This window comes from Zeugodacus cucurbitae, chromosome 5, assembly GCF_028554725.1.
Source record: "Zeugodacus cucurbitae isolate PBARC_wt_2022May chromosome 5, idZeuCucr1.2, whole genome shotgun sequence".
Taxonomy (NCBI): domain Eukaryota; kingdom Metazoa; phylum Arthropoda; class Insecta; order Diptera; family Tephritidae; genus Zeugodacus; species Zeugodacus cucurbitae.
The window spans coordinates 58,859,321-58,875,471 of NC_071670.1; the positions used below are offsets into that span (position 1 = coordinate 58,859,321).

General features: G+C 32.7%; 5 protein-coding genes across 7 annotated transcripts; 3 read left to right on the forward strand and 2 right to left on the reverse strand.

Moving 5' to 3' along the window:
• Positions 1–45: 45 nt before the first annotated feature.
• Positions 46–8,476, reverse strand: LOC105209974 (post-GPI attachment to proteins factor 2-like). Its single transcript, XM_011180678.3, has 5 exons — positions 7,580–8,476; positions 5,155–5,436; positions 4,781–5,054; positions 3,630–3,851; positions 46–3,546 (listed from the first exon to the last, which is right to left on the reverse strand). The coding sequence occupies exons 1-5, from the start codon at positions 7,748–7,750 to the stop codon at positions 3,380–3,382; spliced, it is 1,116 nt and encodes a 371-aa protein (XP_011178980.2). The 5' UTR covers positions 7,751–8,476; the 3' UTR covers positions 46–3,379.
• Positions 8,477–8,728: 252 nt separating this feature from the next.
• Positions 8,729–9,701, forward strand: LOC105209975 (39S ribosomal protein L22, mitochondrial). Its single transcript, XM_011180679.3, has 3 exons — positions 8,729–9,069; positions 9,137–9,350; positions 9,416–9,701. Exons 1-3 carry the CDS (start codon positions 8,851–8,853, stop codon positions 9,634–9,636), a joined length of 654 nt encoding a protein of 217 aa, XP_011178981.2. The 5' UTR covers positions 8,729–8,850; the 3' UTR covers positions 9,637–9,701.
• Positions 9,702–9,727: 26 nt separating this feature from the next.
• On the reverse strand, positions 9,728–11,288 carry LOC105210041 (zinc finger protein 629). Its single transcript, XM_011180760.3, has 3 exons — positions 10,907–11,288; positions 10,558–10,853; positions 9,728–10,489 (listed from the first exon to the last, which is right to left on the reverse strand). Exons 1-3 carry the CDS (start codon positions 11,087–11,089, stop codon positions 9,751–9,753), a joined length of 1,218 nt encoding a protein of 405 aa, XP_011179062.2. The 5' UTR covers positions 11,090–11,288; the 3' UTR covers positions 9,728–9,750.
• Positions 11,289–11,432: 144 nt separating this feature from the next.
• Positions 11,433–14,404, forward strand: LOC105209976 (NECAP-like protein CG9132). Of its 2 annotated transcripts, none has more exons than XM_011180681.3 (5): positions 11,433–11,629; positions 12,117–12,322; positions 12,394–12,584; positions 12,650–12,855; positions 12,920–14,404. In XM_011180681.3, the coding sequence occupies exons 1-5, from the start codon at positions 11,547–11,549 to the stop codon at positions 12,978–12,980; spliced, it is 747 nt and encodes a 248-aa protein (XP_011178983.1). In that variant the 5' UTR covers positions 11,433–11,546; the 3' UTR covers positions 12,981–14,404. The 2 variants fall into 2 exon arrangements, with proteins under 2 accessions (XP_011178983.1, XP_011178984.1); XM_011180682.3 differs by lacking the exon at positions 11,433–11,629 and adding an exon at positions 11,789–11,927.
• Positions 14,405–14,742: 338 nt separating this feature from the next.
• Positions 14,743–15,948, forward strand: LOC105209977 (ADP-ribosylation factor-related protein 1). Of its 2 annotated transcripts, none has more exons than XM_054230841.1 (4): positions 14,743–14,976; positions 15,043–15,295; positions 15,352–15,523; positions 15,605–15,948. In XM_054230841.1, the coding sequence occupies exons 1-4, from the start codon at positions 14,884–14,886 to the stop codon at positions 15,612–15,614; spliced, it is 528 nt and encodes a 175-aa protein (XP_054086816.1). In that variant the 5' UTR covers positions 14,743–14,883; the 3' UTR covers positions 15,615–15,948. The 2 variants fall into 2 exon arrangements, with proteins under 2 accessions (XP_054086816.1, XP_011178985.1); XM_011180683.3 differs by having other exon boundaries at positions 14,744–14,976; positions 15,600–15,948.
• Positions 15,949–16,151: the final 203 nt, after the last annotated feature.

Below are 16,151 nucleotides of genomic sequence, written 5' to 3' on the forward strand. Positions count from 1 at the left end.
AATATATCTATAATTTCGGTTATGTTGTTTTTATAATTTATTGTGTTATTTCTTAGCTACAGTTCTCTAAAACCTATTTTCTATTATACAATATTTTCGTTTACAAACCTTGTACGATATGTGGTTTATTTGAATTTTTTTGTATTAAAATTTTTGACTTTCAAAAAAAATTGTGTTTTAGAGCAAAATTGTTATTTTTTTTAATTTGTCGTGTGGGTTATAGTTTTTGAAATATCTATTATTAAGTTATTTATTATTATAAACATTATAATAATATTATTTAAAATATTTTTTGCATTAATTACTGTTGTTATGTATTATCACTATTTTTGTTTGTTAATTTCGAATAAAATATATTTTATTAAAATAATATTACTTTCACTAGAACTATTTGAATATTGCAATTGTAACTGTCTTAACCGTATATTGAGTTTGTATTTGTGAGTTGCTAGAGAGTTGTACTGCAAAATTATTAATAGTTTATCAAAAACGTAGAATTTAGTCTGTGTTCATGGCAAAGAGTTGCATTATTTTAGCTAAGAAAATTGTATAAAAAAATTTCGAGTAGTTTAGCAAGAGTAGTTTTCCTAGTGGTAAATATGCAAATATTTTCGAATTGTTGAATATATATTCCTCAGGGAAGTAGTGTATAAATTCAAATACATATATACATATGAGTATGTTAGGTATGTAGGTGAAGTGTAGATTTTTTTAAGTTTGTTTTGAAAACTGTATTTAACTGTTTGAAAATATGAAGAAATTGTTATATTATATATAAAATACATATATGTAGAAAAAAAATACATGATAGAGAAAAATCTGTGAAAATTTATTTGTTTTAACTAAAGCTTAGAAAATCAAAAAATTATCTTAATATCCTTTTTAAAAAATGTTAAATAGTTAAAATGGTTATTGAAGATAAAAGTATTGTTCTGTGAAAAGTTTTGTAAGATAAATCTATTTTGATAAAATTTTCCCCTATTTGTATTTAAGGCGTCTATTTATTTAATTAAAAAAAATCAATCGAAACTCAGTCTCTTTCAAAAAAAAAGTAAGAGGTAAATCCCTCAAAATATATGCCATTCTAAAACTTACATATCTGCCAGGAAAGTATACAGTTATTCTGGCATAAAATTTAAAACGAACGTTTCGACAGTTTTCGAGATCTTTGGAAATTTGGAGATCCTGCATAAAGATTATCAAATGAAAACCAAAAATATCTATTATAGAATTGTATATTTTTAAAGAAAGGAATGATTTCGCCTTACTTGTGTAGTTAATACATTCTAGTGGTATAATTTGAGGAGTATTGCATTTATACCAGTTTTTGTTCGATCCAGCATAGCTCAAGGTTTAGCTATTCCAACTTAAATAAAAACAAAATTAGTCATTTTTAAGGAACTTATAGATCTATGAAAAATCAAAGCAAACATATTTGATTTCTTTCGAACAAAATTTCAGAGACATTTATGGGAATGAATCTTCATTATTATGCTTTATTAATGATTAGTTACTTAAGATTTATTTAAATAGCTTTTGCTGAAATTATTACAAGATCTTGCTCTCACTACATAGTAATCTCTGACAATTTAATTAAGTTAAAATCTTTGACAAAAACTTAATTATCATTCTAGAGTTCATAGAGCTAAAAAGCTTTCACGAAGCTTTCACCAAAGCTTTTATACATTATATTATAATTTCTTGAATATATTTAACACTTTATTGAACTAAGTTTTTTACTAGCTAGAAACTGTCGAAGGCGACTAAACGCTGATAAAATTTCTCAAATTTAATATTCAGATTTTCTAAAAGATTGTCATCGCGAGGGACAGCAAAGGGCAAAAGTTTTAGATTTAGACTACAATTATGAGAATACAAAAGATAAAAAGAGAATGGGAAATTTGTTTTATGAACATTTTAACTTAAGAAAGTAGACCATATATGTGAAGAAGATGTCCGATCAAGAGCTGTGGTTTTAATAAAGAGCTTAAACAATCTGTATAAGCCGAATATTCCAATATCCGAAGATATAAATGTAAAAAACTAGTTTTCAAATTTTGAGAGAACCTTTTTTAAGAATGAATATCTGATAGAGGTCTTCAGCTTTCGGAGTAATGAACTTTCACGAAGCTTTTACAATGCTTATATAATTTTTTATAAGCTTGATTGAACTATTTGTTGAACTAGGAAATATCTAGAAACTTTCAATAAGGATAATTATGAAATTTTGGACATACGAATATATGGATAGCTCCAGCCCTGGAACAAACCAAACAATTATTTATTTTTTTTTGTAAAAGTTAGGTTATAATTTTTCAAAAATGTTAAATGAATTTAAAATCATATTATGAAAGCTCTAAATATAATATGTAAAATGTTTTGGAAATATTTATACTAAACAGTATAAAATAAAGAGAAGTGTGATGAATTTTACCTGCGTTTAAAGTATATGGTTTAATAATGAAACAATATTTGAATGAATGTTTATGAATTTATTTATATATTTTGTAAGTGAACTTTTTTTGACTAAATTTAACTTTATTAGTGTACGTAAGCATTCGAAAGTCTTAATACGAGTCTAAAATAAAACTAATGTAAGCCTTGTACAGCGCTTGATTTGTCATTGTTTGCATAAAATTAATGCTAAATTTTTGTTATATAACTTCCATTTTCACTGAAAGAAGTTGCAAAATTTTAAACTCTGTGCATTATTTGAGATTACTGTTTTTGGTTTTTTGTCTTAAATTTCATGTACATAACTATGTACATAATAAACATAATAATGATAATGGTATATTGAGTCAAATCTGAGTAATTTAACTACATATGTAAGTTATGTAGGTGCATTTAAAACTCGTGTCGTTGCTTTGGCTTAAAAATTCGCACAAAACTAGTGTAAGACTACGGATACACATGTATTTAACAGAAAGCTAAAATTATTGCTTTAAAACTTATTCTTTAAAAAACTAAATAAAATTGTTTATAAATATTTTTTAATTCAATTTATATATATGTATGTATGTATGTATATATTTTTATGTTTTAAAATGGATTTAACTATGGCTTTACGCAAACTGCTATTAGGAGACTTTTACCTTCACTCTGTGTATGTTTGTATGTGTGTTTATGAGTAATTTTCGAAATTCAATGAAAATTAAATTAATTAAATATATATATGCGTATGAGTTGACAATGGAAGCGCGCTTCGAGGTTTCTCATGTGCCGTTCACAATTCACAATTAAATCAAATTAAAATTGATTTATACGCAACAACAAACTACCAGTTACCACGCCGTTAACGCTCACTATTGAAGTCACAACGAGTGCGAGCGTGTGTGAGTTTGTTTGCTTTTACATCAGTGAGTCCAACGCATTGCATTTAATCGGACTTGATCGCGCTCGAACGCTTGAAGAGCGCTTCGATTTTCTCCTTCGGTCCCTGCACGATGAGCATAAATTGCGATGGAAAGTCCCAAATGATGGTGAAATGGAATAGCATATTCGCAATGGCGATCACATACTCGAAGAAGGCGAACCAACTGAAGGCTGTGCGGACAACGGAAAGTATTTTCATTAAAGTTAAAATTTAATTTATTATTACTTCAAAGTGAGTTGTGCTGTTTACTCACCCAAATCATGACAGTAGAAACGATGCTTGGCGAAGAATACCAACAAGCCGACGGTGCTCACAATGGAGGTGATGAAAAGTATTTTCTTCCATTTGATGGACTCACGTTGTATGGGCAAGAGTTTGCTCTCATCCTCAAAGAGCATGCCGTGCAGCTTGATGGTGGCCAACATGTAGCAGAGTGAGCAAACCATAAATGTAATGAAGATTTTCTCGTGAATCGCTGAGGATTTGAGCAAAGAGGGAGAGTTTTATAACAGGTTTAGGAAAATCAGAGATGAAAAAAATATTAAAAAGTTTTCTGAAGGGTCTAATATACAAAGTTATATTATAAGGTCAGATTAGTTTGAAGACCAAAGAAAACCTCGTGCTGGAAGAAAATAATAAATATACATATGTCTTCACGTCGTCGTTTTTGAAATATACTAATCAAACCCAAACCAGAGCACCGTGCCTTAAGAACGAGTTCCTGACTTCGAATCAGTCTTAGAGAAAAGATGCTCAGAACTATGGAATCGAGAATCAAGTTTGTTCTTGACTCAGTTTACTTCGTTGAGGGTAGGAGTTTTTGTAATCGCACCAGATCTATCTACAGAAATATGATATCGCGGATCTCTGTCGAGGAAATCCGTCTAAAACCTAACCTTAATACATTGACTTAGTGACCAATGAGTTACCGTCCATAACTGGAGTAGATTCGGATCCATATCTAACCTATAATAAGTTCCACTGCCGCTTTTCCCGAAATACCGAAATCTTAATTTGTATGAGTTCAGAAACCGGCCGATCAGAGATCATCTAACAGATTTACAGATATCCAAAATTACGGTATAAGGTAGCGCTTTTAATGGGTCCTGATCTTTATTCCCAAAATAAACTGGATTCTCTGAAAATTTTCTTCTGGTAGAAATAAACTCGAAAATCCTTCTTAAACCCGTCGATAGGGGATGAGAGACAGAAAGTACGAAAAACGAATTGCGGGGAAGTGATACTTCCCTGACCTGTCGGGAGTGGATTTTATACAATATAAGATAATATTCTGAACTCTCCGAACTCGACCAATCTGTAGTTCACCTCAAGGTCCGTTAAAGAAATAAAAAATAATGCTTAAATCCTCTCAATAGTAAAACACCAAAGAAAAAGGTCACTTACGATAATTCTCCCTATTCGAAATGTAGGTGACACCGCCCAACGATGAAATTTCGATGAGATTCAAAACTAGTATTAAGGTTATCATCAGATCGGCCTTCGGCACCAAATGCGGTCGACGTTGCTGCAAATTGGCCAACATGCTGCGATAAAAATTCTTATACACAAAGGCGATGGGCAGACGCGGTCCAATGTGTAAGGCAATACTCAGGCGCCAAAAGTAGCGTTGTGGACTGACACCGGTAATGGCACTTATCGATGGTACAATGTTGTAGACCTGCGACATGCCAAACGAGAGAAAGAGAGAGTGAGAGAGAGAATTGAAAAGTAATTAGCTGACTCAATAAGTGGACGATAAGTGAGCAATAAATACTTACACGGCAATGCGTTTCGTGCACATCATCATATTGGAAGACGTACGCGGTGACAAAGCAGGTGAACAGCGTCACCAATGGAAGCAGTGCAGTCACCACACAAATCTGATGGAAGCTAGCCAAATAGTGTACGGCTAATGGTAGCGCTGCTGACGGCGGCGTCGTTGACAGCGAAGACATATCTGTGACTGTTGTTGTCGTTACCGCGGCTGAGTCGCCATTAGCAGCACCGCCGGCTGTTGTTGTCGATGTTGTTGTTGTTAAATTGGCGCTTGTTGCGCAATACTGCAAGTGGCGGCAGGAAGCGTAGGAAAAAAGAAAGGCAAAAAGTGAAAATGTTTAATGGCAGAGCGCTCATTGTTAAATGGCGAATGATAAATGTGTCTGTGTGCTATTCCTAATGTCACTCATACGCCATGGTCGCCCGCACTTTGCACAGGCTGTAGTGTGTCGTAAAGCGCAAGCATGGCAAACACGCAAAGGTACAAAAATAAAAATTGAAAAAGGCACATAAAAATCAATAGTCGGTAATAAATTACTTAAAAGCATCTCATGACAACTCATCAGCGCGCTGATAATAAAAACGTGACAGCGTTCGCATGTGTCTAACCAAAGGGATTCAACTCCATGCATTTGTATGTGTTTAATGGTATTTGTGCCAATTGTGAGCAGGCGGTTGAGTATATAATGTTTTTTACAATTTGTGTTTGGTTTAAAGCGCGAGCATGCTAAGAATTTGCGTTAATATTAGATTACGCGGGTAACCTGTATTGTTATGAGGTTAACAATTTTTTTTTTAATTTTGAAAATAAAAAAATGTTTTTTTTTTGTTTTTAATTTTAACGTTTAACGTCATAAAATAACGGATTTTAATAAAAAAATATTTTTTTTTTAATAAAGTACAGTAGAACTTCCCTAACTTGAATCACCATAATCCACAAAATCTTCGAGTTAGAGAGACTACCGAGTTACGGAAGGTAATTTGTATGGAATTTCACTTCTATTGGCAATTCAAGAATTCGAGTTATGGAGAATTGCGAGTTATAGAAGTTCGTGTTATGGAAGTTCAAATGTATTAATAAACTGAGAGGGTAAAATTTAATCTACCTCCTTTCAAAAATATATCTTTTCTGCGATTTCTTTTTACAAAATTAATTTTATATATAATAATATGTTTATTATGATTTTTTTTTGCTGGAAAAAAATTTTAAAAATTATTTTTTTATTTTATGGCATAATGCTATTTAAGTAAAAGTAATATGAAATAAAATATGTACATTTATATTGATTTTAAGACTATAAATTATCCTTAAAAAGTAAAAATTTGCCTCAAAAGCTCATGTAAAGCACTATTAAGTACAATTTAAGCTAATTGAAAGCACAAATTATTTGAAAAAAAAGTTAATGAACAATTTCTAAATTTAAATTTTCCAGTTTCTAAAATGTGACTACTAACCCTAGTAAGCACACATTCACACACACAAACTTTAATTTTTCTAAGAAACGCATTTTCTTGAATGACAGATTGTTGTTGAACTAATAATAGTTAAGTGTCTCGATGACTTTTAGCTTCGGCACGAAATGCTTTCTATTGAGCGATAGTTTTGTGCGTTATAAAACTAAAAGGACAACAATTTGTAGCGCAAATATTGCGTGACACAAAGATAGAAGGATGGTGAAATTAGCTAGCGTTTGAACGAAGAATAGCAAAAGACGATTAGCAAGTAGGTTGTGTCCATAGTTATCATGAAAAATTACTTAAAATAATTGCGGACACAGAATTGAGTGGATTTGGCATTAAAGTTAAGGACTATCATTAGCACACATGCTTATAAGCATATTTATTTGCTCTTGGAATATTTTTTTTTTTGTTTTTGCTACAATTTAATGAAAAAAAAAACAGAAATGCTATCTAAGGATATAACTATTTATTTTTACTCATATTCCACCCTAACCTAGTTATCTTATTTGATGCAATTATTTTATTAGCCTCAAACTAAGGAAAAAATTAAGCTGTAAATGACGCTTACTGGCTTAAAATGTTAAATATTGAAGCGAAACCATTTAAAATATAATTTTATTCGGTTTTCTGTGTAATATCCCGTCAAAAATAAAATATTTGATTCGAACACTGACAATGAAGGGCTGCTTAGCTTCGATGTCGTACATGAAAATATGGCTACTTCAGTTTATAACTTGTTTTAATGAAAAATTGTGTAAATTAAACTTTTATTTGTAACAGCTTGTGAAAAATTTATTTAAAAATTAATTTAATGTAAGATAGCAAAAAAAATATATAAAAATCTAAATAACGCATTTGCCTTACAACTAAAAATAGCCGAACTACTTCCCACACAATATATAAATACACAAATCTACTACTACTACTACTACTGTACATACATAGCTTCTCATATGCCACGCTTACCAATTGCTCACACTGAAGTTGTTCGTTCGCCTGCTGAGCCAGCGGTGAAGCTGTCACTTGCTTTGTGTTACGCAAGATTGCGCCACTGCTATCGCCAGCAACGTCTGAGCTAAAACTTGACTGCGGCATGTCCTTTGCCGGATCCACATTAGCGCGCACAGCATCCGCCATTGCAATGAGAATAACTCGAAACGCTTCCGAAAAGTAAATCACACAGCTATAGCTTTGAGTAGAGTAGATAACAATGAAGACTGCACACAACTGCGCTCCGTGGTAAATATACGGGAGTAAATAGAAAGTAAAGCTTTCTTGTTGTTCGCTCGCTTAAAGTTGCTCTAAATTAGCTTTATGCTAAAATTTCACTTTATGCTGTACTTTCCACATGTTTTGCATTTTATTTATAATTTACGTAAATAAATTCAATAAATATCGATTTTTACGCAAGCACGTTCGCCAAAGTCAGCCTGTCGTTTGTGCCTGCTACAACTGTATGCGTAGGTGGTGGGTGGTTGGTGGTTTGGCAGAAATGCTCACACACACTCACACATATGTTGAAAGATGTACTAAGATTTAACTTTTGCTTGCTGCACTTGAGCTCACGAAATTGTTTAATTTTTCGATTTTCACAACGCTTCCTGCTTCATTAAATGTACTTTATTGTTTCGAATTCGATTTTTTTCCTGCAACTAATCGCACTTTCCGCTTCAGTCTTACACAATACGCGGATGCAGCGTTGCTTTTAGGATATTCTGCTGTTATGTCACTATGAATTTCACTTTCACCCTTATTCGCCAGATTTGACATGTCAACATTGTTGTATTTGTAATGTAGGCTGGAGAATGTAAACATTTCCAAAAATACAATGCCCAGTGTGCCACACGCGATAAAGCAATTACACAGTGTGAATGAAGGGGTGAAAGGGGTGGCTAATTGCTGCTCAAACAATTACAGTGTCTAAGCAGTAATTTCTAACAACAAAAACACACATCTCCTTTCATTCAACTTATTTGATTCAATAAGAAAACTAACAAAACTAGAATACCTTAGGGAGCAATAATTTGGCTCAAAAATTATTATTTCATTTATATAGCACACCCTGTGCTGCTGACGTCCAATTACAACACTACCCGTTTAGCTCAGCTGTTAACAGCTGTCAATTGAAAAGCAGCAGCTCTGTAACATTTCTTTTGGGTTATGTGCTATCCATTCTTATTATTACTGAATGAAAATAAACATTTAATATATTATTGATAAATAAGTGAAACGAAATAATGACGTCATTAGTTAAACAGTTTGCACGCCTCAACATTACACAAAGAAGTCTGTTACAGCAGTCATGTAAACTTCTTTTGCCGGCCAGCCACAATTTACATACATCAGATGCTCTAAGCTCCAAATGGAATAAGGCGAATCATGGACCACGTAAATGGTTGGAATACAATAAAACAGTGCATCCACCACAAAAACCAGATGAGGAACCCAGAAAAGCGGTAATTTATACAAAGGACATTAATCATAACATTACAACTAACAGTGATATAACCATTTATAATTTAGTATGTCTGCCATATGCGCACCAACATTAAATATAGTCCCGACAAGATGTGGTATATAGCTTCATTTGTGCGTGGCATGTCCGTGGATGAGGCTGTGAAGCAATTGAGTTTCGTGTTGAAAAAAGGCGCCACACATGTCAAAGAGGTGATATTGGAGGCACAAGAAATGGCTTGTAAGCAGCATAATGTGGAATATAAAAGTAATTTATGGGTTGGTAAGTGCTGCAAATTGTATATTTAAAAATGTGTGCTGTTAAACTAATAATTGTACATTTAACAGCTGAATCTTTTGTGGGTAAAGGACGTGTTTTTCGCGGTATGCGTCGTCATGCACGCGGACGTCAGGGCATGGTTGAATACAAGCACTGTCATTATTTCGTAAGACTAGAGGAAGGTGAGCCACCAAAGAATTACTATCTACCCGCGCAACAAACGCCAGAACAACAATTGGAGAAATGGATCGAACAAATGCGTAGCCGCAAAGTTATCAATTCGCTCTAAGTTAAATTGTTTGAATTTTACATTAAAAAAATGCAATAAAAGCAGTTGTTTAAATATGTAATACATTTAAATATATTAATTTGAAAATACATATTATATATGTATATACTATGTTCAGACATCAGTCAAAACAGCGCTCATTAAATTTTCCACACTCTTGTCTACATTGCACACTGTTAATTGTGAAAGCGGCACATTATCTTCACTTTCATCGCTTTCACTTTGGTCCTGCGCCAATTTCTCCCCTGTTATATCTAAAGCCTCATCTTCACGTTCTCTAAGCAATTTGTCGAGATTTTTATCAACAGCTATGCCGCTGAATTTCGATAGATTTGACATAATGGACTGACCAGCATCCTTACGCTTCTTACGTACACCCTTATTATTACGTTTTTTCGTCTCTTTTGGAACTACATCTTTCTTTTCTACAGACGTAGCGTGTTCGCGCTGTAAATGTTTTGCCAAATTTTGCGCACTACTGAAAACACGCTCACAATCAGGATCTCCACATTCAAAACGTTTGCCACCATGTGCAATGCGTACATGTTGCTTTAGATTACGTTCATAGGCGTAACAGCGTTCACAGCTAGGGCATTTAAAATTCATTTTCTTCTCTTCGTCCATATGCTTGGCGGCTATATGTTTCTGCAATTCACTGGGTTTGCCATACACACGCTCACATTGCTCGCACTGATAATACTTCCGTCCATGCTGCTTTTCTTTACAATGTTTAAGGTATTTGGTCCATTTATCAAACTTCACATTACAATTGGCGCAAATATACACTTTACAGCTTGGTACGTGTCGCTCATGCTCCCATTGTTGATAGAAACCGCGCGAGCACTTTTCGCAACTATAAGAGAGCAGAGATTATAACTTTCAATTATTTTAATTTTTTTATAAAAATAAATATTGACTTACGTGTAGGGATAATCACCAGTGTGTTTTTGTATTTCGTGTCTACGTAATTTCAATTTCTGTGTGAACTTCTCTGCACAAAACGAGCAAGGATAGATTTTGGGATTTTCATGTACCTCACGTATATGTCGGTACATGTTCGTCTCGGACTGAAACATTTTCAAGCAACCGGCTATCTGACAAGGTACATTTTTCACTGGCGGTCCTGCCCGTTCATGTGTGGTACGCAAATGACGCTTCAAGTGCGTTAGAATCGAGTAAACTTTATCGCAACCTTCATATATGCAATAATGCTTTTTCTGTAATGTTATTCCATTAATAAATATTATAGCTTCCTTTTATATAGACTTACAACTCCAGTGTGATGATATTCATGGCGATCGAGTTGGTCAAGACGTTTAAAACTTTTACCGCAACCCTCAATACTGCAAATATATTTAGGACCGACGCTATTTCGACGTGGCTTAGGCGCATCTTGAAACGAAATTACACTTTCTAAATCACTATCTGAGTTGGCTTTATTTCCTGGCGTCATTTTCAGGAATTTTGCAAAGACGCTGATCTACTTATTTTGTTTATGAATTGTATTTCACGTGTTTTGTTACGAATGTCAACACAAACGGAATGCAAAAGTGTTGCTAAAACACAGTAAACTTGGGACAATCAAAAACAGCAAAGTGTACGCAAATTTATTAAAATAAGCAACTCGTTCGCCATATTATATAGCTGTGTTTTATATAACAAAATATAGCTTCTTATAAATAAGTAAAAGTATAGTTTTATTATGACAGAAATATAACAAAATAACGTACAACATTTTCGAATGGTACTAAATAATTAGCAATACCAATTGGACAATGCAACTCTGTTGCTTTGACAAAATACCAACAAACGAAAGCCGAAGAAAAAGGGGGAGTTTACTAAAGAAGAGAAATTCAGAAAAATTAGTTGTAAAGTTATTTAGACAAGTTTCAAGTGTAATTTAAATAAAAATGGAATATGAAAGTGTTTTGATTGTGAAGCCAGAAGTATTTATTTACAAAATCCCACCACGCGCCAGCAACAGAGGTTACAGGTAAACGATAAGCTCAGCGCTGCTCCAATGGGAAATCTGTCTTCGTGGAAAATTTGCTAGTTTCCTCTTTTTCTTACCTACTATTGTGTTTTTTTTTGCTTTTCATTGCCACTGCCAAGCAACGTTGATGACAAAGAATCTAAAATTGATAAAAAAAAACTTAAAAATTGCTACTTTCATAAATGGACCACGTCAACGAGATGAACAATGCAATTATAAAATTGTGATGAGTATCATTTGCTATACGATGCGGTGTCATCTTATTGATTGTCCTTAAATACAGCTGCTTTGCGACAAGGTTAAACTAGTTAGAAGCTTCAAGTTCATTTCCAATTGATTTTTCTGCGGCAAATCTCTTATTGGTGCAGATGTTATCAATTCTTATTAGAAAATTGAAGGCCAGCATCTGCTTTCTTTTCTTCAATAGTGTTTTTAATGATAATTTATAAATATATTTTTTATTTGTAACTGTTTATTTACACAATAGAGCTGCGGATTGGAATCTTGGCGAGCCTACTTGGACCGGCCGCATGCGTTTGGTCGCAAAAGGTACAGCAGTCAATTTGAAGTTGGAGGATAGAAATACCGGCGCGCTTTTCGCAAATTGCCCAATCGACACATATCCTGGCGTTGCTATAGAAGCCGTGTCGGATAGTTCACGTTACTTCGTAATACGCGTGCAAGATGATAACGGTATAACGTAAACGTATAAATAACAATGTATTAAGTTATTTAACCTTACTTTTATCCCTTTATTACATTAGGACGCTCCGCCTTTTTGGGCCTAGGTTTTGGCGATCGTTCGGATTCATTTGACTTGAATGTAGCATTACAAGATCACTTCAAATGGGTGAAAAATCAAGAGCAAATTGAGAAGGAGAAAACAGAGCCTAAGCAGCAGTTGGATTTGGGATTCAAGGAGGGCGAAACTATCAAAATTAATATGCGAATAACAGTAAGTATTAAGCAATACAAATAAATTAAATTGGTTCTGGAAGCTAAATTTTTTTTTATCTATAGAAAAAAGATGGCTCTGAGGGCACAGGACGCGCTGGCAAAGCTAAGCCGTCAACTGGTATACTGCCACCACCACCAGGTGGTATTGGCAAGATTGCACCACCGCCTTCAGGAGCTAGCGGCTCAGTGCGACAGAGTCCGGGTACATCGCCTGCACATAAAGCACCAGGTGGTCCTGGCAGCGAATGGACGGATTACGCCTCAGCTGGGTAATTATAATTTGTACTTCATAATTTTTTTTTATAAATAAAATATTTCATTATTTCTTTGCAGTGGGCAAGCCCAACCACAACAGCAACAAAATGCTGCAAATGCAAATTGGGTGCAATTCTAAGTAGGTTTAAACAAACATTTACACATATATACACACACAAATTCATGCAGAGCTACATAAAAACAGATGTGTACGTCAAAACAAAAAAAAAATGGAAAAAAAGATACTAAAACCAGTTGGGTAATACGTCAAGCGTTTAAGAGAATTAAAACAAAGCGCTTTCGGTTTAAATCGTATAAAGTATAATTTATTGCATACAAGTTAGTTAACGCGGATTGTAAGTACGTATGTATATGTAACATTAAACATTCGATATCGACAATTTAACGAAATTTATGAAATTAGCAAAAAGTTAAACTGTAATCAAACCAGTACATGGTATAGCGAAAATATAAAAGTAAAAACATGGCAAATGTGTATGTATAACTTGTTAATGTAATATAAAAAAAGTAATTATTAAAGAGTTCAGTTCTTTTTTTAGTAAAATTATAACTAAACTATACAATGTGAAAATAACATAATTAAAACGTACATTTATGCATATGTATATGCTACAATAATAACAATAAGATGAATTGTAAATGTGTGAAAATTATGCAATTAAGTCATACTAACAGTTTTATAAATCACATGTCATTGCTTTGAGCATACATACTTTTCGGTTTAGTTACAACTTTTTTTTCATTTCAACGTTAAGTTATATACATATTTTCTTGTAAGTGCACAGTACTAATATTTTGAAATGTACTTACACAATTTGCGTCAATTCTATACGCAATTGAATTTAATTTACGCAATTATTTACATTTGCATACACATTCCATTTTGCATTATTGTTGGCTTAAACAGATTTTGGCGCACGCAGTATCAACTTGCGCACCATTTCGTTCATATAGTATTTTCAAAAAAAGGAAACAAATGTGATTTTTACGTTCTCTAATTAATTGAATTTGTATTAAAATTATTTACAAATTATCTCAATTTATGTAGACTTTTTCGTTTGCTTTGCGATTACTAGAATTCTGCGTCGCATACCCAATGAATGTTGTATGAAATGTAAAATATAATGCATAACATTATAAATATGATAAAGCATAGCATAAATATATAAATTGTATTTATATCAGTTATACGTATATAGATTGTTCAGCGCTTTTGCTAATACTTAGTGCAAATTGAATTTATTGAATTAACTATTTTGTTGCATATGAATCTTATAAAAAAAAAACACTTTAAACAATAATAAATCAATACTGTTTGTAAACACAATGAACAACTTCAAACTACTTACTATATACTTTGGCTCTTATGCAGTTTACGCGTATGTAAAGTAAATTTAACAATTAAGTTATGTATGTATTTAAAATTTACTATTGGTGAACATTAAAAACGAAATTGAGTAAAATTTATTATTTTTATTTAAAATATATAATAAATAAAATTGATCAAACGGAAGGTGGAACGCTTTCCGTATAACGCACGAAGTTATTTGTTTTTTATTTTATTTTGCAATTGGTGAGTATTAAAAAATATAATAAATATATATTTTTTTATTAATTATTAATAAAAATTAAAAATTTAATAAAATAAATAAATAAATAAATTTACTATACAAATAGTAAAAAATATATTAAAAATAAAAAAAAATTACTATACAAATAGTAAAAACAATATAAAAATAAAATAAATGATATTTTGTTTAAATAAGAATTAAAACTTCAAATAATTCAAAATAATTTACTTCACAAATTTAAAAACTTATTTTAATGTCCGCCACCTGTAGCAGTTTAACAATAGCCAAGATAAGCATTGAACACACCCCAACAACAGCTGTGTTTGCTGCTGGTTGGCAGTTTATAATGTATTTGTTTTTTTTCTCAATAACGAATTCCAGCACTAAAATTGTACATTTGTGTAATTACTTTGTTTTAAGCAGCGCATTTCATTAAAATTAAGTTGGATAATGTACACATTATTACATGGCTTCTACAAATACCTCACACAAAAGGAGGAGTACTGTGTAGTTATATTAGGACTTGACAACGCTGGAAAAACGGTTAGCATCACTTATTAATGTGAATCAGCTTTAATACACATTTTAATTTTAATAACTTTTTTACAGACCTATTTGGAAGCAGCTAAAACTAAATTTACCAAAAACTACAAAGGCATGAATCCAGCGAAAATCACCACAACAGTTGGCTTGAATATTGGCACTATTGATGTGTCGGGTGTGCGACTGAACTTCTGGGATTTGGGCGGACAGCAAGAGTTACAATCCCTATGGGATAAATACTACCAGGAATCACACGGTGTGATTTATGTGATAGACTCAAATGATCGTGAGCGTATGGACGAGTCAAAGGACATTTTTGGTGTGTGCATGCATAATTTAAAAAAAAAATATCAGGTTTAAAACTTTTTCTCGCAGATAAAATGATTAAAAACGAATTGCTCTCCGGAGTGCCACTACTGATTCTAGCTAATAAGCAAGATCTGCCCGATGTGATGGGCGTACGTGACATAAAGCCAGTATTTCAACAATCTGGAGCGCTGATAGGACGACGCGATTGTCTGACAATGCCAGTGTCGGCGCTTACGGGGTATGCGCAAAAAAAAAAAATATATTACTGTGAAATATAGTAGTTGCATTTATTTTATTTGCATAACTTTCAACAGCGAAGGTGTCAATGAGGGCATTAAATGGTTGGTTGAAGCTATTAAAAGACATTCCATCGTGCGTCCGCCGCGAGAGAACGATTGATCATGTTAATGGGCATATTTTATAATGTACAATGTATTCACTTTTAATTTATATTCTTTCAATCAACACACAATGCGTGACTGGAGCAAGTTTTGTATGTAAACAACATAAATATTTCATAGTATATACATAATATATGATATTAATTACTTATTGATTTCGTATTTAACTAACTTTTAAAAACAACCATAAGAAAACGGTTTTGACAAATGAACGTTTCATTTAATAAATTGGAAATATTTTAAAAAGTTGTAGTTAATCAAATTTTGCTCATTTCTAATAATTTCATGTGAAATATAAAATCGCTTAACTATTGAAGCTATTACGTTGATTAAGAGCATATTTGCAATGAACACACCTGTAGACAGTCAACTCTTTTCAGCAGAATTATTTAAACCGTATTACCTTTAACGCTTATCAGTTGATACTCCAAATAACACTTTACGAGTGCCTAGTTGATAAAATGT

Bases quoted from the DNA above. Each gene is read 5' to 3' on its own strand.
- LOC105209976 (XM_011180681.3), top strand. From the start codon at position 11,547: ATGGAATATGAAAGTGTTTTGATTGTGAAGCCAGAAGTATTTATTTAC. The intron at 11,630-12,116 runs GTAAACGATAAG...TTTACACAATAG, and splicing joins GCCAGCAACAGAGGTTACAG to AGCTGCGGATTGGAATCTTG. The intron at 12,323-12,393 runs GTATAACGTAAA...TTATTACATTAG, and splicing joins ACGCGTGCAAGATGATAACG to GACGCTCCGCCTTTTTGGGC.
- LOC105209975 (XM_011180679.3), top strand. From the start codon at position 8,851: ATGACGTCATTAGTTAAACAGTTTGCACGCCTCAACATTACACAAAGA. The intron at 9,070-9,136 runs GTAATTTATACA...TTTATAATTTAG, and splicing joins ATGAGGAACCCAGAAAAGCG to TATGTCTGCCATATGCGCAC. The intron at 9,351-9,415 runs GTAAGTGCTGCA...TACATTTAACAG, and splicing joins TAAAAGTAATTTATGGGTTG to CTGAATCTTTTGTGGGTAAA.
- LOC105209977 (XM_011180683.3), top strand. From the start codon at position 14,884: ATGTACACATTATTACATGGCTTCTACAAATACCTCACACAAAAGGAG. The intron at 15,296-15,351 runs GTGTGTGCATGC...TTTTTCTCGCAG, and splicing joins CGAGTCAAAGGACATTTTTG to ATAAAATGATTAAAAACGAA. The intron at 15,524-15,599 runs GTATGCGCAAAA...AACTTTCAACAG, and splicing joins CCAGTGTCGGCGCTTACGGG to CGAAGGTGTCAATGAGGGCA.
- LOC105209974 (XM_011180678.3), bottom strand. From the start codon at position 7,750: ATGGCGGATGCTGTGCGCGCTAATGTGGATCCGGCAAAGGACATGCCG. The intron at 5,055-5,154 runs GTAAGTATTTAT...GGCATGTCGCAG, and splicing joins TGCACGAAACGCATTGCCGT to GTCTACAACATTGTACCATC. The intron at 3,547-3,629 runs GTGAGTAAACAG...TTGTCCGCACAG, and splicing joins TTTCTACTGTCATGATTTGG to CCTTCAGTTGGTTCGCCTTC.
- LOC105210041 (XM_011180760.3), bottom strand. From the start codon at position 11,089: ATGACGCCAGGAAATAAAGCCAACTCAGATAGTGATTTAGAAAGTGTA. The intron at 10,854-10,906 runs GTAAGTCTATAT...ATAACATTACAG, and splicing joins AATATCATCACACTGGAGTT to AAAAAGCATTATTGCATATA. The intron at 10,490-10,557 runs GTAAGTCAATAT...GCTCTCTTATAG, and splicing joins ACTGGTGATTATCCCTACAC to TTGCGAAAAGTGCTCGCGCG.